This window comes from Peromyscus californicus, unplaced genomic scaffold (assembly GCF_007827085.1).
Source record: "Peromyscus californicus insignis strain IS unplaced genomic scaffold, ASM782708v3 Scaffold_20__1_contigs__length_68692818, whole genome shotgun sequence".
NCBI classification, from domain to species: Eukaryota; Metazoa; Chordata; class Mammalia; order Rodentia; family Cricetidae; genus Peromyscus; species Peromyscus californicus.
This window is the reverse complement of record NW_026294503.1, coordinates 24238181-24260291: the sequence shown is the minus strand read 5'-3', so window position 1 is coordinate 24260291 and position 22111 is coordinate 24238181. Positions and strand designations below refer to the sequence as shown.

The 22111-nt window shown below is 45.6% G+C and overlaps 1 protein-coding gene and 1 non-coding gene across 5 annotated transcripts; both read right to left on the bottom strand.

The window, feature by feature from the left end:
• Positions 1–1322: 1322 nt before the first annotated feature.
• On the bottom strand, positions 1323–21253 carry Ntaq1 (N-terminal glutamine amidase 1). 4 transcript variants are annotated; one of them, XM_052747851.1, is made up of 6 exons: positions 21008–21249; positions 12595–12694; positions 11224–11274; positions 6950–7098; positions 6044–6168; positions 1323–2107 (listed from the first exon to the last, which is right to left on the bottom strand). In XM_052747851.1, exons 1-6 carry the CDS (start codon positions 21097–21099, stop codon positions 1998–2000), a joined length of 627 nt encoding a protein of 208 aa, XP_052603811.1. In that variant the 5' UTR covers positions 21100–21249; the 3' UTR covers positions 1323–1997. The 4 variants fall into 4 exon arrangements, with proteins under 4 accessions (XP_052603811.1, XP_052603812.1, XP_052603814.1 ...); XM_052747852.1 differs by lacking the exon at positions 1323–2107 and adding an exon at positions 4612–5911 and having other exon boundaries at positions 21008–21251; XM_052747854.1 differs by lacking the exons at positions 1323–2107; positions 6950–7098 and having other exon boundaries at positions 6056–6168; positions 12587–12694; positions 21008–21253.
• Positions 15513–15639, bottom strand: LOC128117252 (small nucleolar RNA SNORA11). Its single transcript, XR_008220743.1, has one exon. It is a non-coding gene; the product is annotated as a small nucleolar RNA SNORA11 (small nucleolar RNA).
• Positions 21254–22111: the final 858 nt, after the last annotated feature.

Below are 22111 nucleotides of genomic sequence, written 5' to 3'. Positions count from 1 at the left end.
CACATGGCTTGTGGCTTACCGGCATCTTCACATGCTGTTTGTCATCGTGGCGGCTGGCAGTGTCTCTCTGACTCAGCCTTCCATTTCCCAGCTTTATTCTCCTCCTTGTCCCGCCTACACTTCCTGCCTAGCCAATGGCCAATCAGTGTTTTATTTATTGACTAATCAACAACACATTTGCCATACAGAACATCCCACAGCACAGCAGTGTATGTTGTGGGGGTGGGGGGAGTCAGAGGACAGTCTCTAAACCTCAATTTTCCCCTCCTAGTATGTGATTTCTGGGAACTGAACTTAGGTCATCAGACTTGACTGCAAGTGGCTTTACCCACTGAGCCATCTTGCTATCCTTGTCCTAGACATTCTTTTCAGGCCCAAATTAAAATCATAATTGTCCTGTTCTGGGGCTGGGAAGGTGGTTTAGTCAGTAAAGTATTTGCTGTGCAAACCTCAGAAACTGAGTTCTATGCCCAGCACCCACATAAAAAAAATTAATTGAATTAAAAAACACTTTATGATTATTTATGTATGTGTGTGTGTGTGTGCACACGGAAGAATGCAATGAGTTCAACACCAGCCCAGACTTCACAGGAAATACAAGGCCAGCCTATGTTCCAGCCTATGTTTTGAGAAAGAGTGTCTTAAAAAAAAAAAAAATTGTCTTTAATTTTACAGCAGAACCACAAGTGAGAGACATTATAACTATACCTTTCATCTTTCATACAAAATCTTTATTTAAAATTATAAGACTAAAGTCAAATTTCTAAGGCATCTCCAAGAAGGCAGGTGTGCTAAATGTATTTTAAGGTATTGGTTTTCATCTACGACGGAGACATTCTTAGGTACTTCTGATCAAGAGTGACAAAAAGGGGGACAGGGAAAGATGGCCGTCAGTAAAGTCCTTGCCACATAAGTATGTGGCCCTGAGTTCAACCCCCAACTCACACATAAAGCCAAGCAAGGCAACATGTGCCTATAACCCCATGCTGAGGAGACAGACACGTGAGGAGTCTCCCAGGGCTTACTAGACAGCCAGTTTACCCAATCAGTGGGACCCTGTCCCCCAAAATAAGGAGGACAGTCATTGAGGAAGATACTTGACATCAACCTCTGGTCTATGCATGTACTTGTGAACACGTGCGCATACACACACACACACACACACACACACACACACACACACACACACACACAAACATACACATAAAGAGTGACCTGAGCACCTCAATGGTACAGTACTTGTCACATATACAATTTAATCACCAACAGTGCCCAACTCCACCTCAGAAAAAAGAAAGCCACAAAATCTTCAAAAACAAAACTAATGTTAAGTCAGTTTTATTTAAAACTATGCATATAAATGGGCCAAATCACACTCAGTCAAAATATCTACAACTTTTTTAAACACCATAGTCCAAAAAGACTAATACTTATAGCTGATTCAGCTCACAATATTGTCCTTTCCGAGCAGCAGAGCTGTCTCTGGAACATTTTACAGGTACCTCTAATGGGCGACAGAGATTCTCAGAGCCACAGGCCACAGCCCTGTGCTCAAGGAGTTTAGAGTCTAGCCGGACAGGAAGCAGAGAGAGAGCAGACAAAAGGAGCTGGCTCCAAGTCCATACTTGTAGTCTAACAAAAGCAACTGCTGGCCTAGGTCATCATATATCTAAACACGTAAGTCATGGGAATATCTGAGCAACTCCACACCACGTGTGGCATATCATTAATAAGAAAGCTTTTATTTTACTTGTCTGTCTATGTCTGAGACTGGGGACTGACTGACTTCGGGTTGGAGATAGAACTCCAGGATAGATTCCCAAGCTAAAAAAAGCGGGGAGGGGGCATTCATTTATATTTGTGTTCATTAATGTTTCCACTCAAATTTAATTGAAAAAATATACCTCCAAACCACCTGTACCATGCTGTTCTCTTAAATGCAAGGATGGCTTATTCATATCCTAGAACTTTTCCAGTTCCACATGCTAGCATCAGGCTCAGCAGCTTTTACTGCTGAACCGATGTACAAACTCAGACAGCGTGTAGACAGCTCCCCATCCTACGTCGGGATCCATGCTGATGAAGTCGTTCAGGTTCATTTTGGAGTCTAGAAAACAACATGCAAGAAACGTCTGCTGAAACAAATTTCAGGTCAGCGGCCACAGAAGAACCCAGAAACCTAAGGGATGAGAAACCCATTAAAATGAGCAAGAGTTCAAGATTACTTCTGCAGTGTTCTTGCCTCAAACACACATATGCTCTTCAAGACGAGCACCACATCAGCCTAAGGGATGCTCCACTGAGCAGATGGCCACGGAGCAGATGGGCAGCAGCCTTTACAAATATAAAGGTTGCCGGGCAGTGGTGGCGCACGCCTTTAATCCCAGCACTCGGGAGGCAGAGGCAGGCGGATCTCTGTGAGTTCGAGGCCAGCCTGGTCTCCAAAGCGAGTACCAGGAAAGGCGCAAAGCTACACAGAGAAACCCTGTCTCGAAAAACCAAAAAAAAAAAAAAAAAACAAACAAATATAAAGGTCATACAAGAAAAGGCAAAGAAAGGGAATTGTCACAGACTAAGGGAAACAAACAAACAAAAAATGACCACTAAATGTCACACTCCTGAGTTAGATTCTGTACCAGAAATAAATGAATGAGACGCCCTGAGAAGCTGAACAGTATTATCGTGGTTGTTTGTTTTTATATTATACCACAGCAGTATTTATCGTGGTTGTTTTTATATTATACCACAGCAGTAATTCTGCATTGCTTTCTTCTTTCTCTTTGGTGACTATGCTATGGTTACATGTTATGGTTAACACCAAGGAAGTGGAGACATGGCTCAGCAGCTAAGAGCCTGGCTGTTCTTCCAGATCATCCCAACATCCCACATGGTAGTTTACAACCATCTGAGACTCCAGATCCAGGAGATCCAATGCCCTCTTCTGACACACATGGTATACTGACAAAACTCCCATACACATTAAAAATTTGAAAATAAATACATCTTAAAAAAAAAAAAAAGAAGAAGAAGACTTAGCCAGGAGGTGGTTGCTCACGTCTTTAATCCCAGCACTTGGGAGGCAGAGCCAGGTGGATCTCTGAGGTTGAGGCCAGCCTGGTCTACAGAGTGAGTTCCAGAACAGCCAGGGATACACACAGAGAAACCTTATCTTGAAAAACCAAAAACCAAAAAGAGAGTTAGCACCAAGGTAATCTGAGGGAGGGTTATGTAAGAACTCTGTCCTATTTAACAAATTTTCAAGAAGTCTAAAATTCTTTAAAATTAAAGGTTATATAAAGGGTACATGCATAATCAAACTGTCAATTTCCAAGCTTCAATGGACAACTTACAGGCAATTCAGAGGGACAAGCAGGACACAGTCAGCCAACTGCAAGCTGTCACAACTGTCCCCGGTGTCTTCAACTAATAAATGGCAAGAAAAGAGCTGGGCGAGCAATGTGTATATTATAAAAGACTCTTAAGGAGGTGGGAGAGATGGCTCAGTGGTTAAAAGCACTGGCTGCCATTGCAGGGGACCCAGGTTCAGTTCTCAGCAATCACACGCAGCTCACAACCATCTATAATTCCAGTTCCAGGGGACCCAACACCCTCTTCTGGCCCCTGAGTCATAAAACAAAAACAATGTTTTTTGTTTTTTTTTAAAAGAGCTAGGCATGATGGCAAACACCTTTAATCCAAGCACTGGGGAGGAAGAGGCAGGCAGATCTCTATGAGTTGAAGACTAGCCTGGTCCAAATGGATGGAACTAAAAAAATATCATCCTGAGTGAGGTAACCCAGGCTCAGAAGGACAAACATGGTATGTACTAACTCATACGTGGATACTAGATGTAAAGCAAAGGACAATGAGACCGCAACCCACAGAACCAGGGAGGCTACCTAGCGGGGGGGGGGGGGGGGGGGGGGGGGGGGGGGAGGACACGGGGGGACGGGGACGGGGACGGGACCCTAGGATGATGGCGGCTTATGATATGTTTCGGTTTTACCCAATCACTGGGCAAGCTTTAGTGAAACATTTCACTATTAGGATAAGAATTTATACTGTATCAAGCTGATGAAAGAAAAAGCTGGCTATACTTTCAGGAAGGGAGGCTAAAATCTTTATAGATTATGGATTAGCCTATAGAAAAATGTCTGCCGTAAATCAAACAGTGAAGGGGAAGATGAATAGGAATCTCACTTACACAACTGAAGTAAAACATAGCTCTCTGAACAGATGAAGGAAGATGGGTCTCTTCTGTATCCCAGAATCTAATCAATATTTATATGGATAATTCAGCTATCATTTGGCTTAAAAGGGCTTATTGGGAAATGTTATCATTTATACTATTTTCTACAGAGAAAATATTTTACTGTTTAAAATAACCCTGGTTTTTTTAAAATTATAACCTGTTTTTTTTTAAAAAAAAAAAATCCCCGCCGGGCGGTGGTGGCGCACGCCTTTAATCCCAGCACTCGGGAGGCAGAGGCAGGCGGATCTCTGTGAGTTCGAGGCCAGCCTGGTCTAGAGAGCGAGATCCAGGAAAGGCGCAAAGCTGCACAGAGAAAGCCTGTCTCGAAAAACCTAAAAAAAAAAAAAAAAAAAAAAAAAAAAAAAAAAAAATCCCAATCAACTAACAAAGACAAAAATAATTCAGGAAAAATACATCCATTAGCTCAATAAATACAAATATATTTTGACTTTTAAAAAGAAAAAAAAAAGACTAGCCTGGTCTACACAGTGAGTTCCAGGCTAGCCAGGGATACATAGTGAGATCCTGTCTAAAATAAATAAACAAGCAAACAAATAAATCGGAGTGGCTGGAAAGACAGATCAGTGGTTAAGAGAACTTGTTCCTGCAGAGGGCCCAGGTATGAGCCCCAGCACCCAGATGACAGCATAAATTACATTTATACGTGCAGAAGCTAACCAAAGCCCGGCACAAAGTGAGTAATGACACCGAATGAGCTGCCATCCAAGCCAAAGGACTGAGCCAAAAAGGACCAGATCCTGAGAAGGTCCCATGTGCTGATTACCTACCATGTACTGGGCTGTAAGAATCCATATCTATAAGAGAAATGGGTCCCTGCTGAAGGCACTGTGTGTCCAGGCTAGCCCGGGGCACCTGAGACAATGAGGTAAACCCAGGAAGCCCTCTCCTAACACTGTTTTCATAGTTCCAATGTGCAAGCGGGGAAGCAGATGGGATACGGGAAAGCAATCACACAGTTTGGGGTTGTTTGGGTTTTTCTGTTTTTTCTTTCATTATGAAGCCTCTCACTGAGAGACTCAAAACTCAGGCAGAACCCTCTTTAAGTGTTCACCCCCTTCAAATATGCTAAATATTTTTTGCTTTCTTCCTCCAAGAGCTGGTGGTGCCCCTGCTCTGTTTCTGCAGAGTCCCGCACAGCCTGCAGGGCTCTTTCCTGTGGACTGCATTAGCCACAGGATGGGATGATCTCACCCGTAAGTGGAATGCTGTGAATGACTTACAATCATAGGTAATGTTTCAAAAGCACGCGAATGCTGAGCAACAGTAAAAGGGTGAATAACCTGCTATGATCTTAGCTCTCAAGGCATTCTCAACTGGATGGCTGCCTAGAAGCACAGGAGGAAGCAAGTGGTGTGATAAAGCTCTCTTACGGCTGGTTTTATTACGAGGTTACTAAAATGGCATTTCACACGCAGAAGGACGCACTGGGGATGTCTTTTACCAGTACGTGAAACCCCACCATGGCAATGTGCTACTGATAGTGCTGCTATATGACACACAGATATGATGCCAGAATCCCAGCAGATGTATCCAATAATTGAGCAGTTTGCTACGGTCACGGCTCTGTTCCCCAGCATTTATTCTCCCCAAGAGTGCTTCTGCCCTCCAGTCCTGTTTTCTGCGCCTCGGTTTCTGAATCTAGGAAACACAGAGAGCTCGTGCTTGTACCTATCCTCACCACTCAGGGAGTGTATCCAAAAACTGACTAAGGGAAGCGCTGATCTGAGCAGTGACCAGGCAGAAACCCCTGGAAGGACACCCTTGTCTCACCACCAGTTTCAATGCAGGGGTACGCTGGAGGAGGCTCTCTCCAGTTCCCACTGGAATCTTTCATGTGAGACCGGTCAGAAGCAAAGTTCTTCAGGTAGGAATCAGCACGGACCACTCTAAATTTCCTGCAAATAAATCAACATACACTTATATCAGAGAGATATCATGGCTGGCATTCTAACTCATTCATTCCTACAATGGACCCTTTCTATGATGTGCGCAAAACTACTCAAGAATTTTTGCACTGTTACTAATGCATACATATCTACATGGCTGATTACCTATTAAGCAAACTGAAGGAAATGACTGGAACCCAGAGCTATGAAAGTGCAGGAGTAAATCTACTGAGTGGTTTTTATTTACTCAATTAATTGCACATTGGGGCAAAGGATAGGATTTTTGTTGTTGCCTTTTAATTTTCTTGAGTTTGGCATTAGCTCTAGCCACGATCCAGCAACCAAGACAAAAATCCTCAACACATCTGAAAGAAAATGTTGGGAATGTCATCACACTCACTTCTTTTTAAACACATTTGTGAATGTATGTGTGTGTGTGTGCATGGTCAGAGGTAATCTACAGACATCAATTCTCTCTTTCCTCCATGTGAATCTCAGGCATGGAAGTCAGGTCCTCAGTCCTGGCTGGCCCTCATCACGCTCAAGTTTATAATACCGTCTTTCATATGATACGGAGCCTTTAGAGTTTTAAGATACGCTTAAGCTCTTGTACAGCAAGCACACCAGTAATGCAGAAACAGGAGGACGGAGACAAAGAGGGGAGAGGAGAGAGAAAAAGAAAAGACTGAGAAGAGGAGGGGAGAGGGATAGAGAGGGAGGGGGGATGACTTCTGCGTAATCACCAAGTCTTACGTCAGAAAATCAGTAACTTAGTACTGAATTTCCTCACCTCCTAAACTGTGGATGAATGTCATCATCAGACTTAAGGGCATCTTCTACGTAAATGTTGAAAGGGCAGGGAAATGGCAAAATAGTATCAAGGTCATAAATGAAGCTCTGTCCTTCACTTGACACATGAAGCAGAACGACATGATAATCCTAGGAATAACAATCACTGAGGTTAACCCAGTTAGTGTAGGACAGTCAATTCCAACATTGCAGGATCAGCGCACAAGCATTAGCAGGAAAGCAGCTACCGGGCTAATATCACCCTCCTTGTAATGGCAAAACAAAATAATAATAATAAAACACAAAACCCCCCAAACAGAAAAATGTTCAGTGATTGGAAAATGGCTAAACAATGACAGTGTTTGACCCGTCCTTATGTGATATCTATCCCATGTTCTGTAATTGAACAGAAAAACTGACTGTGGGACATAGATGTGTTTTGTATTATATTTTAAAGATTGATTATGTAAAGACACACATGTGAATTCAAATGTATATACGCATTCACACATACGAATTCAGAAGGAGTCTACAAAGATATCTTCTTCGACACTTTGGATCTTCAATGTCCCACAACAGCCCATGTGTTAAAGCCTTACTTATCAGTAAGGGGGTGTAGCTAAAGTTTTCCTGCCTGGCCCACAGTCAGGACAAATCTCTCTCACCTGCCAGTCCCACAGCCGCTCAGACCCGACCAAGTAAACACAGAGACTTATATTGGTTACAAACTGTATGGCCGTGGCAGGCTTCTTGCTAACTGTTCTTACAGCTTAAATTAATCCATTTCCATTAATCTATACCTTGCCACATGGCTCGTGGCTTACCGGCATCTTCACATGAGGCTTGTCATCATGGCGGCTGGCAGTGTCTCTCTCACCCAGCTTCCTGTTCTCTCCATTCTCCTTTCTGTTAGTCCCGCCTACACTTCCTGCCTGGCCACTGCCAATCAGTGATTTATTCATTGACCAATCAGCAACACATTTGACATACAGACCATCCCACAGCAAGGGGGGGACACACACTTTAACCCCAGCACTCAAAAGGCAGAGACAGGTGGATCTCTGTGAGTCCGAGACCAGCCTGATGTACACGGAGAGCTCCAGGCCGGCAGAACTACATATTGAGACCTTAGAAAAACCAAAGCCATGAAGCCTAGAGAGAAGTCTTCTGGACACTAGGGGCTCAGCCTTGAAGGGGGCATTGGGAGCCCAGCCCTTCCTCTTCTTTCTCTCCTTGGCCGTGAGACAAACAGCTCTGCCCCACCACGTGTTCCTGCCTCGCCACAGGCGCAAATACACAGAGCCAAGCAATATGGACTGAAACCAGAAACTGAGCACAGAATAAACCTTTCCTCTACAGTGATTCACTTCGCATGTTAGTTACAATGACAGAGAGCGACAGACCCCCCCCCTAAACTGCAAAAACAGTGGGGTCTTCCTGAGGGTAGTGAAAGTGACTGACCCCCGCTCCCAAACTGCAAAAACAGTGGGGTCTTCCTGAGGGTAGTCTGAAGAGGACACTAATTTCCCATTTTTATTACTTTTCTAATTAAAATAATAATTAAAAAAACAACACCAAGCTCTCATCTGCAGCCATTAAAGGAGAAGATGAAGACAGCTCCACAGCCCTGCTTGGTTACAGAATGGATGCCACTTTTACCTCCTGCTCTCACTCCCAGACACAAGGCACTGCCAGCACCAGCCAATGGCTAGGAGGACCACGGGATCCTCAAGGGACATGTATGCAGGCTGGTGCTTCAAACCCAGGAACAAATGCTCTCGTGGAGAAAACGCACCGAAATGATTGTTCAGTCTACTATCACGCTAGCGGCAGCTGACATGCCTCCAGCACTTCACAGTTTACACAGCATGCTAGCGCTGTGACCTGTGAGATGCGAAAGACAGTCGACACTAGAAACACCCTATACTGAATGCTCCCTTCAGCTCCGACTCCAGTGAAAGAAAGCAGAGATGGAATCTATGAGTGCACGCCCCCATCCAGATGAGCCAAGAGCCGCTTCCCCTGTAATAGCCTACTTCCTCCCCTGGCCTGATGACCTTCACATTCCCGCCACCACAACAACCCTGTTCTTCAACTGCCAGTCACGTTCTCCTAGGAATTAGCTAAGAATACTAAATCTTGAGCCAAGGAGGACTCAGCAGAAAAAGGAAGTAGCCACGGAAGCCTGACAACTCAAGTTCCACTCCTGGAACCCGTGTAAGAAGTCTGTGGACGTGGTGTTGAACGGCTGTAATCCAGCACTCCTACAGCGAGGTGGAAGGGGAAACAGGCCCGGGACTACAGACCAGCTAGCCTAGAGCCTGTAGTACAGCAGCAGAACCAAGAGACTGTGCCTTAACAAAACAGGTAAGAGCCAACACAACTGGGGTTGGGGATTTAGCTCAGTGGTAGAGCGCTTGCCTAGCAAGTGCAAGGCCCTGGGTTCAGTCCTCAGCTCTGAAAAAAAAAAAAAAGAGCCAACACGACGAGCTATGTTCTCACCTCTGCATGCACCTGTGCACACATACATGCAATAAACACTAAGTTAATATTAAAAAAGCGGACACTAAATCTTGAACCCCTCTCCAGACAAACTAACACGGTACTTATACTTTTAACCAGTCTCCGGATCAATCAAACGTGCATTCAGGCTATATGTGAAAAGCTCCTAGTGCAGAATGGGTACAAGACAGGGAAATCACAAAATTTTTCTCCTACACTGGACATTTATAAACATTACTGTAAGCCAGACATGATGGCCTACGCCTTTAATCCTGGCACTTGGGAGGTAGGACAGGAGAAACGGAAGGTTTAGGCCAGCCAAGACTGTAGCAGGCTTCCTCTGGGCCACCAACCAGTCCCAAATCAAGATGCGGAGACAATGTTAGTTATGAACGCTCGGCCTTAGTTTAGGCTTGTTTCTTGCTGGATCTTTTAACAACCTGTTTCTCTTCAGTGCCTCAGTGCTTTTACCTTTCTTTCATTCTGTCTGTCCTACTTTCACTGCTCCCTCCATGTCTGTCGGTCTGGACAGCCCTGGGCATCTCCCTCATTCTCTTCTCTCTTGAGCCTAGATTCCTCCTCCCACTTATTCCCTCTGCCTACCAGCCCCGCCTATCCCTCTCCTGCCTAGCTACTGGCCAGTCAGCTCTTTATTAGACCAATCAGGTGCCTTAGGCAGGCAAGGTGAAGCAGCAACACATCTTCACATACTTAAAACAAATGCAGCAATAACAAATGTAACACATCTTTGCCCAGTTAAAGTAATATTTCACAACACAAGACTGCCCAGAAAGAGCCTGCCTCGGACTCCCTGTGTAATCTGTCCTAGTCAACATTCCCCAGTTCTATAACCACATACCTGACAGAAACAACTTACATGAGGAAATGCTTATTTTGGCTCACGGTTTCAGACTGCAATGAGTCTTTTTCTGTCCCGCCAGCCAGCTCCCAAATAATGACACAGAGACTTCTTATTAATTATGAATGCTCGGCCTATAGCTTAGGCTTGTTCCTAGCTAGCTCTCGTGACTTAACCCATTTACATTAATCTATGTTCTATCACGTGACGTTATCTCTCTTCCACCTTGTGCCTCCTGTTTCCCCTCTGTGTCTCCTGGCTTCTCCTGCACACCTAGATTCCTCCTCCTCTTCCTTTCTCTTCCCGGAAATCCCACCTATACCTCCTGCCTAGCTATTGGCTGTTCGGCTTTTTATTACACCAATCACAGCAATACACCTTCACACAGTGTACAACTATCCCACAACAACAAACTACAGTCTACCAACCCTACAGGGAAGGCATAATGATAGGAGTGACTATCCATGGCGGCAGGAATATGGGACAATTGTTCCTCATGTGTTGACAGGCTGGGAGGCAGAGAATAAGAGAACAGAGGCCATAACCAGAAGTAGGTACAACCTTCATGGCCCACCATTCTCAGTGATACATTTCTACTAGCTAGGCCTCAGGTCTCAGAGATTCCACAACCTCACAGAACAGCATCACCAGCTAGGGACCAGGAAATCAAACACAGAAGCCTGCAGTGGATATTTCATACACAAACCATTACAGATCTCAAAACAAAAGCTGGAAAAATATATGTCCATAGTGCTTTATCACAGACAGAATAACATCCATTCTCAAAAGATCATTTATCGGTAATTGTCATAGGCTTTCTCTAGCGTCCCTTCAATTCTGCTTTACCACAGCATAATGGTCACTGACAGGCCACAAGGAACAATGCATCAGAGGCTCTTAGGTGGCCATCTTACCCAGATCACAGGTCCATTCCCAGGTCTTGCCTGCTGTTTCCAAATAGGTACCTACAAAATACAGGACATCCATGAGTTTTATTCAAATCCTTCTAGAGTCTCTACACCAACATATCAGCGAGTAATAGACTGTTCCTAGGTGGGCTGGGGAGATGGTACAGCAGTTCATAGGGCTTGCTGCTCTTGCAGAAGACCTAGGATTTGTTCCTAGCATCCACATGGTAGCTGACAAACATCTGTAACTCCAGGCCAACCCCTTCTTCTGGCCTCTGTAGGCACAGTGCACACAAGGTACACAGGCATATATGCAGGCAAAACACCTGTACACATTGGGAAAAAAAAAAAAAAAAAACAGCCAGGCATTGTTGCACACACCTTTAATCCCAACACTCAAAAGCAGAGGTAGATGGTTCTCTCTGAGTTTGAAGCCAGCCAGGGCTACATAGTGAGACCCTATCTCAGGATAAAGAAATTAGTTAACCAAATTCAATTTTAAAATCAAAATTTTTGTTTCTAAGCAATCCACATTAAGGTGAAGAAATGAAGTCCAAATCCTAAGTGTAAGCATCCTCCACTGTGAGAGTTCACAAGAACTAAAGATAATGCACAGTGTTCTCCAGAGAGCAGGGGGGCCTGGGTTAGGAAGCAGAAGGAGGCCAGGCAGGGTCAAGTCCTGCCTTCTCTCTCAGTTATTCATGAGACCTCTCGGAATCTCCTTCTTCACCAATTAAGGGGAGAAAGTTAGCAGGTCATGGCGGTACATGCCTGAAATCCCAGCCTCAGCGGCATAATGACTGTGAGGCTAGTGGGCTTAGGTAAATGTCTCCAAAATAAAAGTCAAGTCAATAAAATAAAACAGAGAAAGTTGTCTAAACCTTGCCTACTTCACAGAACTTTTATTAACCCAAATGAGACAATGCCTGCAAAGGTGCTTTATAAAACACAAAGGGCCACTTCTAATGCTCCATGAAAGTTTACTCTGCTCTATTCAAACTTCAGAGACAAATCCTTACTTCGAATCAGTTCTATGGATCTAATTATACAACTAAAAAGGCTCTAAACCAGACACAGAGCATGCCTATAACCCCAGTACTCAGAAGGTCACCACAAGTTTTGTGGCCAGTCTGGTCTACACAGGGAGTTCCAGGTCAGCCAAGGTCTACACTCTGAGACACTGTCTGAAAAAGAAAGGAAGGAAGGGAGTGCAACCTGTATAAACATGCCATCACATCCTTCATCACCTTCAAGGAAGGGGCTAAATTCTACCTCAAATCTAATAAAATAAAAATAAAAAAGCTGCTTGAAAGGTTGCTGTGACAAAGCACATTTCACCCTAACTCTCATTTTCACTATTCTCACTTACCAACTTACCATCTTCCTCTCATTTGATATGAAGACGGCGGAGCACTCTTCCAAGGGATACTGGTCGTGGGTTTTGATGTATTCACAGAGTTTCCAAATGTTTTCCTCACTAAGAGAAAATAATTACAAGTGAACACGCTCTGCCTTTTGAATTTAAACAGAAGACTGATGAGGATATAATTGGAAGGGACCTTAACCACCCCATCTGACTAACAGTGGCTGGCTCACAGTGACTCTCCTCCAAAGCACAGTCAACAAGCTGCTACCCAACCTGTACTGTGTGCACATCCAGACAGAGGGTCCTTACCCACCACTGAAGACTGTGGCCAGTAAAATGCCATGTCAGGATTCCAGAAGCTGAGAAACTGCTGGAATTCTCCTCTGTAAAATGCACATTCTCACACACCGTAACCCTCCATAAATCCCAGTTAACACTATTTCCCCATTTGTCCAAGAAATGTGACAAGATTTTTTTGTTTGTTTTGTTTTTCGAGACAGGGTTTCTCTGTGTAGTTTTAGAGCCTGTCCTGGAACTCTCTCTGTAGACCAGGCTGGCCTCGAACTCAGAGATTCACCTGTCTCTGCCTCCGGAGTGCTGGGATTAAAGGTGTGTATCACCACCACCAGGCTCGTGACAAGATATTTTCATTAGAGGTAGAATTTCATTTGAGGTAGAATTTAGCCCCTTCCTTGAAGGTGATGAAGGATGTGATGGCATGTTTATGTAGATTACATTCCCTCCCTTCCTTTCTTTTTGAGACAGTGTCTCAGAGTGTAGACCTTGGCTGACCTGGAACACCCTGTGTAGACCAGACTGGCCACAAAACTTGTGGTGACCTTCTGAGTACTGGAGTTATAGGCATGCTCTGTGTCTGGTTTAGAGCCTTTTAATTGTATAATTAGAGACATACATACATACGTATATGTTTCTAAGCAAGCCACATCAAGGTGAAGGAATGAAGTCCAAATCCTAAGTACAAACATCCTCCACTGTGAAAGTTCACAAGAACTAAAGATAATGCACAGTGTACCCCAGAGAGCAGGGGGGCCTGGGTTAGGAAGTAGAAGGAGGCCAGGCAGGGTCAAGTCCTGCCTTCTCTCTCAGTTATTCATGAGACCTCTCGGAATCTCCTTCTTCACCGATTAAGTGGAGAAAGTCAGCAGGTCATGGCTGCTCATGCCTGCAATTCCAGTTTGGGGTAGAATGCTCCAAAAACCCTTCAGTAAGAAAGGTCTTTTAGAAAACTGTCTCACCAGGCATGGTGATGACACACCTTTAGTCCCAGTACTTGGGAGGCAGATCTCTGCAAGTTTAAAGCCAGACAGGGCCATTTAGTGAGGCCCTGTCTCAAAAACAACTCGGGCTGGAGAGATGGCTCAGTGGTGAAGAGCACCACTGCTCTTCCAGAGGTCCTCATTTGATCCTCAGCATCCACACCGCAGCTCACAACTGCCTGTAACTCCAGCTCCAGGGGCATCTGACACTCTCACATGCACATAATCATATCCACATTCCCGTAAATATGTGAGATTAAAGATAAAGTCTAAAACATAGATAAATCTAAAACATCTCAATTCAGAAAGGAAGTTCTTTTAGGAACTGAAATTCATCTTCCGACACTGTCCCAGACAAGTCTCTTCCTGACGGGCCATCAGCTGTCTGACAGGCAGTCAGAACCTGCCTAAACACTGCCCAGAGCCTCCTTCCCGAGCACAGGCAAGAACAAGCGCTCCTGGCTGTCTTCACAGCTCAACCTCTGGGTTCCTGTCTCTGTGTGATGAATCACACACACCTCTGCTCAAAATGAGTCTCTGTTGCTCCACTCAGAGCGCATCACTCAGTCTGTCAGGACCAATTTCTCGTCATCCACATCTCCCTGACAATGAAGCAAGACAGAAACAGCACGCAGCAAATTTATGAAATCAAACTAAAAGTATTACAGAAATACACACTTGTTTATTTTTTATTACATTTAGTGTGTGTAGCAAATTTATGAAATTAAATTGAAAGTATTACAGAAATATACATTTATTTTTATTACATTTAGAGTGTGTGTGTGTGTGTGTGTGTGTGTGTGTGTGTGTGTGAGAGAGAGAGAGAGAGAGAGAGAGAGAGAGAGAGAGAGAGAGAGACAGGCAGACAGACAGACAGACAGACAGAGAAATACTTATGCATGCCACAGTGCATGTGTGGGAGTCAGAGGACAACTTTTCAGGAGTCAGTTCTCTCTTCCACCTTGTGGGTCCCAGGGATTGAACTCAGGTCCTCAGGTTTGTTGGCAGGTACCTTTAGCTCCCCAGCACACACACATCCTTTTAAGAAAGTGGGGGAATCTACCGGAGACCAGCTCAGACCTGCTCCCACCTTTTGAAGGGTTCTTGGATGGAGGAGAGAGGAATGAGGAAATATTAGGTAGAAAGATAGACCTAGACAACAATGAGGAGAAAGACAGAGACACAGGATAGCTTCAGGAGGGCCCTGGGTCAATACCCAGGCACCCAGAGCTTTTTTCTAAAGGGCTTTTTATAATATGCCAAAGGGAGAGGCAAAAGACCTCCCCCATGCAAGATCAAAGCACACTGTACAGCCAAGTGCAGACCCTTCCAAACACCTGGTAAACACACTCGTGGCCAAACCATCTCCTTATGCAGCCCTGCTGGGTAAAGCAAACTCAGATGCTCTGACCCCGAGTAAGGTCTCACTAGGAAGCCTCTGTGGGCCACCACAAGAAAGGTTCAGGGATGGGAAGATAGCTCAGGAGGTAAAGGCCAGGCCTGGGGATCTATGCAGTGAAAGGAGAATACTCATGTTCGGTCTCTATTCCTGAGACCACCACCTCCCCAACTAAATACTGGAGCATTTTTCCTACTAATGACTCCTGTCCCACTGGTGTTACCTGAAAGCCATGTGGATGAATAGGGGAGAAGCATGTGGGGGATCTGCTCATAGAGAGGACACAGTGCTGTGCCCTCATTACAATGGCCCCAGATTTTTCTTGGGTGTGTTGTAAACAGAGAAGCCATTCTCGGGGCCCCCTGCTCTGAGCACACCCATAAAATATTTATCCAGGTTCTGAGAAGACATGTGTTGGTCTGGTCCACAGGAATTTTGAACTTAACCACAAGCATCTTCAAGAGCATATGAGACACAAATCACAGCTAAGTGCTTAGATAATGAATGAAAGTCTATAGATGGCAAGAGGCACTCAGATCTAAAGTACCAAGTATCCCAGAAGGCTATAAAAGATCCACAGAGAAAGCACAGAGGAGAAAGTCATTGTAGCTAGAGTTTTCCTGCCTGGCCCACAGTCAGGACAAATCTCTGTCACCTGCCAGTCCCACAGCCGCTCAGACCCAACCAAGTAAACACAGAGACTTATATTGGTTACAAACTGTATGGCCGTGGCAGGCTTCTTTCTTGCTAACTGTTCTTATAGCTTAAATTAACCCATTTCTATAAATCTATACCTTGCCACGTGGCTTGTGGCTTACCGGCATCTTCACATGCTGCTTGTCATGGCGGCAGCTGGCAGTCTCTCTCCCACTCTGCCTTCCACTTCCCAGAATTCTCCTCTCTCCTTGTCCCACCTATACTTCCTGCCTGGCCACTGGCCAATCAGTGTTTTATTTATACAGAACAATATCCACAGCAAGTCATTAACTGAGACGTATGGGGAAACAGCAGAGGTACAGGTCAGCAGTTGCTCCTTTTTGCCCTGCCCCCATCTCCATCCTACAGGTGGGTTTGGAGATAATGCAGAGTTCATGAGTCCACAAGCATCATAAGTAGGCAGAAGCCATGATATGGCTTGAATACACACTGTACATTATTTTTCAAATTTGTGTGAATGTTACATAGGGTAAAGTAATAATAATAATAATAATAATAAAAGTTCCCTCCCCCCTTTTTTTTGAGACAGGGTCTTGCTCTGTAGCTCTGACTGACTTGGAACTCACTATGTAGACCAGGGTGGCCTCAAACTCATGAATATCCTCCTGCCTCTGCCTCCTCCTGGGTGCTAGAATTAAAAGCATATGCCACTAAGCCCGGCCATCAATTACTATTCAATAATATAACTAACACTATGTTAAGGAATATCATGAAATTTCTGCTGTTTGACATTTGAAACAGGGTCTGCCCTGGAACTTGCTATGAAACCTAGGCCAGACTCAAACTTGAAGTTATTTACCCGGCCTCTGCCTGTGGGTGTTAGTATTATAGACATGAGCCACAAGACCCGACTCATGAAACTTCTTTTAAAAACAAAGATTTATTTTATGTGTAGGGGTGTTCTGCCTGCATGTGTGTCCGTGCACCCCATGTGTGCAGCACCTGAGGAGGACAGAAGAGGGCATCAGATCTTCTGCTACTGGTGTTATAGACAGTTGTGAGCCACCATGCAGCTGCTGGGAATCAAACTGTAGTCTTCTGGAGGAGCAGCCAGTGTTCTTAACTGCTTAAAGCATCTCTCTGTCCCCCACTTTTTTTACTGAACTTTTGATGTTAAAGGGGGTTGGGGGTGAGGTGCTTATATTTGGGAATTCTGGAAGCTGCAGCAGGAATAGAAAGCACTCTGTATTTGTTACAGATCCTGGCACCTATTTAACTGTTAAGTAGAAAAATAAGACAGGTGGTGATAATAGCATCTCCAGGGTAAAAGCTGATCTTATCCATAGCCAAAAGGCTAACAAAGCAGCGGGGGTTACAGTGAGCTGCATTCAGCAGACACAGGGGAGCAGCCCTCAGCCACAAAGGGAATGTGACCAGCTGGGGGTTCAATACTTAACACTGGGGTGGGAAGGGGGAAGGGAAGGGGGAAACCCTGCAAAACCACACAATCCTAGCCAAATCTTAGCTACCATTATCATCATGAAGTGGGATCTGGAAAGAGAAGTAACATCTACCAGAATGCAACAGTAGAGGCATTTATTTCAAGTTAAAAGAACCTGGAGAAACAAATGCAGTCAGGTGTGCCTATTGACATGCTAGTCACAGCAAGACAAGCAATGTCTAGAGGTATGTTTGGTTGTCACAACTTGGGGGTACGGGGAGCTGGTAATGGCATCTGTCTGATACAGGCCAGGATATGCAATTACACACCCTAAAATGAATGGAACTTGATACTCAAAATGCCAACAGAGCCAGGGCTAAGAACCTGGCAACAGGGCAGAGAAGGTAGGTTCAAAATGAGGTTGGAAAAACACAGGCCTTGGACAAATAAACCAGACAGCCAGTGATACTCAGATGGACTTTGTTATCTCTAAGCATATCCCACAAAATATGATCAGCAAGCCCGGCATGGTGGCACAGGCCTTTAACCCCAGCACTCAGGAGGTGGGGGTGGGCATATCTCTGTGAGTTGGAGGCCAGCCTGGTTTACATAGCAAGTTTTAGGACAGACAGTGAGAGACTGTCTTTAAGAAAAAAAGGAGCTGAGAGGTGGTGGTGCATGCCTTTAATCCCAGCATTTGGGGGGCAGAGCCAGGTGGATCTCTGTAAGTTCGAGGCCAGGCTGGTTGACAGAGCAAGATCCAGAACAGGCACCAAAACTACACAGGAAACTCTGTCTGGAAAAACCAAAAAAAAAAAAAAGAAAAGAAAAAAAAGGTGGGGGAGGGGTTTGGAGGTTTGGAGAGTTGACTCAGAGGTTAAAAGCACTGGCTGCTCTTCCCAAGGACTCAGCACTAAATCCTGTCTCCAGGGATCTTTTACTAGCCTCCTTGAGTACCAGTCACACATGTAGTACATGGATGGATATGCAAGCAAAACATTCATAGAGAGTAAAAAATAAAAATAAAATAAGCCAGGCGGCAGTGGCACACGCATTTAATCCCAGCACTCGGGAGGCAGAGGCAAGTGGATCTCTGTGAGTTCGAGGCCAAATTGGGCTGGAGAGTGAGTTCCAGGACAGCCAGGACTGTTTCACAGAGAAACTCTGGCTTGAAAAACCAAAAATAGATAGATAGATAGATAGATAGATAGATAGATAGATAGATAGATAAAATAAAGATCAGCAAAGCAGCCTTATATTATTCCACGGTACAACCTGTAAGTCCAAACTCTGGGGTAGAACCCTAAGATGGACAGGTCTTAACAAGCTCTCAGATGATTCCTCAACACATTCAAACTTAGAATAGTTTTGAGCAGTGTGAAACCAGCAAAGGGTAAAGCTCTGTGGATGGAAGAGTGTTGGTTACTTTTCCCATTGCTACAGCATCCTTTTTGTTTTTTGTTGTTTTTTTTGTTTGTTTGTTTGTTTGTTTTTGCTTTTGAGCCAGGGTTTCTCTGTGTAGCCCTGGCTGTCCTGGAACTAGCTCTGTAGACCAAGCGGGCCTGGAACTCATTGATCTGTCTGCCTCTGCCTCTGAGGGCTGGAATCAAAGGTGTGTACCACCACTACCCAGCTAGCAACATCCTCTTAGGGAAGAAAGGGTCTATTCCAGCTCGGTTTGACAGTGGGGGAAACATGAAGCAGCTGGTCACATTGCATCCCAAGTCTGGGAAGCGTAAATATGGGTGCTCAGCTCTGCTGCTCATTTTTATTCAGGCTGGGACATCAGTCCACGGAATGTTGCTGCCCACATTTTGGGTGGCTCTTCCGTCTCAACCCACTCGAGAAACTCCCTCACAGATATGTCCACAGGTTTGTCTTCCAGGGGATACTAGACCTGTCCATTACAGATAAAGAAGTAAACAGACCTATTAGGAAGCAACTGGAATAGTCCCCATGATGGCAGAGGAAGGCTCTGCTGTAGCTGAATGAGTCCAAAGGAGGTCACCTATTGAAGAGATGTGACCTCTTGTCACTCTTCATCCCACTGCTCCAGTCCTTCTCACCAACCCCCCTGTCGCTCCTAGAAATACTCACCACACGCATCCTTCTCGGGACTTCTGCGCTTGCTGTGCTCCCTGCCTGAAATGACCAGCTCTCTGTTCAGTGTCACCTTATCAACAACGTCTTCCTTAAACATCCCAACATAAAGCAGCATTAGTCACCATCTATTTTTTCTTATAGCCCTTACCACCAGCCAAACTTGGTTTACTTGTTGCTGTCTGCCCATTCTCCACTGAAATATAAGAATCATGAGATCTTGCCAGGAAACGTATCCATTTTGTTCACTGCTATATCCTCGGTGCAGAGACTCACCCAACGTATGCTTCACATCCCGAAGAAATATTGACTGAATAAATGAAAGAAATGGAGTAGATGTTCCAGATAAAAACTAGCAGGGCTTGGGAACCAGGCAGGGCAGGTATACAATGCACCAGCTAAGAAGCAATGACTCTGGCCCTCACACAGACTCCAGATTACATTCCACCACTTAGCTGTGTGGTTTTCGACAAACCACAGTCATTCTATGGCTCAGCCTTTGTACTGGTGATAATGATCATCAAACCGGTCTCCAAGGCATTGCTCTTCCAGCAGTTCTCAACCTGTGGGTCATGACCCCTTGAGGTCGCATATCAGATATATGCCTTATGATTCATAATAGTAGCAAAATTACAGTTAAGAAGTAGCAACGAACGAAGTAATTTTATGGTGGGGGGGGTCACCACAATATGAGGAAGTCTATGAAAGGGTGGCAGCTTTAGGAAGTTTGAGATTCACTGCAACGGACTTGGGCTACTGTGGTCACAGCTGAATAAATGTTAAGTTCTCAGTGTCATCGGCTGAGTGATCAGGTGAAGGGGGAAGGAGTAGATTTAGATGACCCTGAGGTTCCTCTTGAGTTGGGGAAGAAGTCCCTACACAAGAAAAGGAAGGGGAGGGGTGGAGATGAAAAAGCCAAGGTGAACAGTGTTTGAGCTGCACAGGCAGCCTAGGGTACTAGCCTCACAATCTGAGGCTTTGAGTAAAAACCCTTCTGTGCCTCAGAGTTCTTAAAAACTGCGATCACAACAGCACCTGCCTCTTGGGGTTACTGTGGAGTTCAACTGAGTTAATTTACTTAAAGCACCCAAGACAACGCTTGGCACATGGCAAGGGCAGTGCAAACGCAACCTTTATCATCACCCTAGTACAACGATCAGGATAGCGTATCTGTTGCCTAACTGGATTTCCCGCTACCTCAAACTGTCTCCATTGTCTTTAAAATTAAAAATGCCCCGAACTTCAATTTGAAACCACACGGACTTCTACAGTTACCTCAGGGTCTCCAGCCTAACTCCCTTTTCTTGTCCCCAGGCACTAAGACGCGCAGACATCCGTCACCTCCTCAACTCCACCCCACTGCCCAGGCTCAGCTAAGGAGACCAGGGGTGCGCTCCCCACCCTTCTCATCTCCCCACCCTTCTCATCTCGGCGCCAGAACCCGGCAGTGTAGGCCTGCAGCGCTCGGGTGAGGGCCGGGAAGAAGCAGCATTCCGTAGCGGTGCGCGACAACGCGCAGATCCCGGGCCACCGCGCCCGCGTTCTCTCACCAATAGCAGCTGCTGTAGACACACGCGTCCCGCGTAGGGCAGGCCGGCTGGTATTGCGGGGCCGTGGCGGCGGCGGGGCCGTCCCCCTCCATGGCCCGAAGCTGTGGCTCACAGAACAAGCAAACAACCCGCTTGCAGCAGTTGTAACTAGCTCCCCAGGCGGAGTGGACCCGGCCGGCACCGACCAGGGCAGTTTCCGGGGAAAGGGAAAAGCCTAGAGCCGGGTGGGCGGGACCCAGTGCAGCGTGAGGGCGGAGCCCGGGATGTAGAAGACTGCGTGGTTCCGGATGGGCGGGACCTCGGAGAGTGGGTGGAGCCCGGGCTGGGGGGTGGGACGGGGTTGGTGGAGCGGGTGCTAGGGGGCACGAATCCTAGGATACCAAGATAAGTGTGGTTCTTGCCAGGCCTTACATGATGGGTGGAGCCTGTGGCAGGGTGGGCTCCACTGAGAGGGTTCCCCCACCCCCGGACTTAGGCTGTGCTGCGTGGACCTAGTCGCCATCAGGTGGGGAATGCTTCGTGTTGCTGAAGTGTTAGGTATGAGCTTCCCGACACCCCTTCAACCCCAGCTGAGGGTGCCAGCTGTGTTGTGTCGGGTGTTGAGTTCAAGCGGGTCCTTGGAAAGAAGAAACAGGCATTCTAGGATGAATTTTAGCCTTCTGCAGCCGCAGGAGAATCAACCTCTGGTGAAGTGACTTGACTGTGGCTTACTTAGCCAAGGGCTCCTTGATTGTTATACCTTTTAGCAAGTTAATTTCCGTACACCAAAAACTCTTATCTGAAGCTCCCAAAGTCCTCCCATAAACAAGTTTTGCACAGGCTTTGAACAAGGACCCTCTCAGATAAGATTGACACACTTCAAACGGAAGGTACGACACAAGAGGTAGCAGTCACAAACGGCAGATCAAAGCCAAGTCTAACACTCTGGAATCAAACCCACTGCGGGAATCTGCAGGAGCTCTCGCTACACAGCTGTGTGGAACCAGAAGCGTCTCTAAAATAAGAGACGCTTGGGCGTGAAAGCTGAAGCTTTAGAACTCTGAGCAGGAACCCAGAAAGAAGAAAAAAAAAAACTAATCTCACCATATTGTTATTTAATTTCTT

What these genes read in the sequence shown, in the direction of transcription:
- Ntaq1 (XM_052747851.1), bottom strand. Translation starts at nt 21,099, where the DNA reads ATGGAGGGGGACGGCCCCGCCGCCGCCACGGCCCCGCAATACCAGCCG. An exon ending in GTCTACAGCAGCTGCTATTG is followed by an intron (nt 12,695 to 21,007) that starts GTGAGAGAACGC and finishes ATTTTCTCTTAG; the next exon opens with TGAGGAAAACATTTGGAAAC. An exon ending in TATCAAATGAGAGGAAGATG is followed by an intron (nt 11,275 to 12,594) that starts GTAAGTTGGTAA and finishes TGTATTTTGTAG; the next exon opens with GTACCTATTTGGAAACAGCA.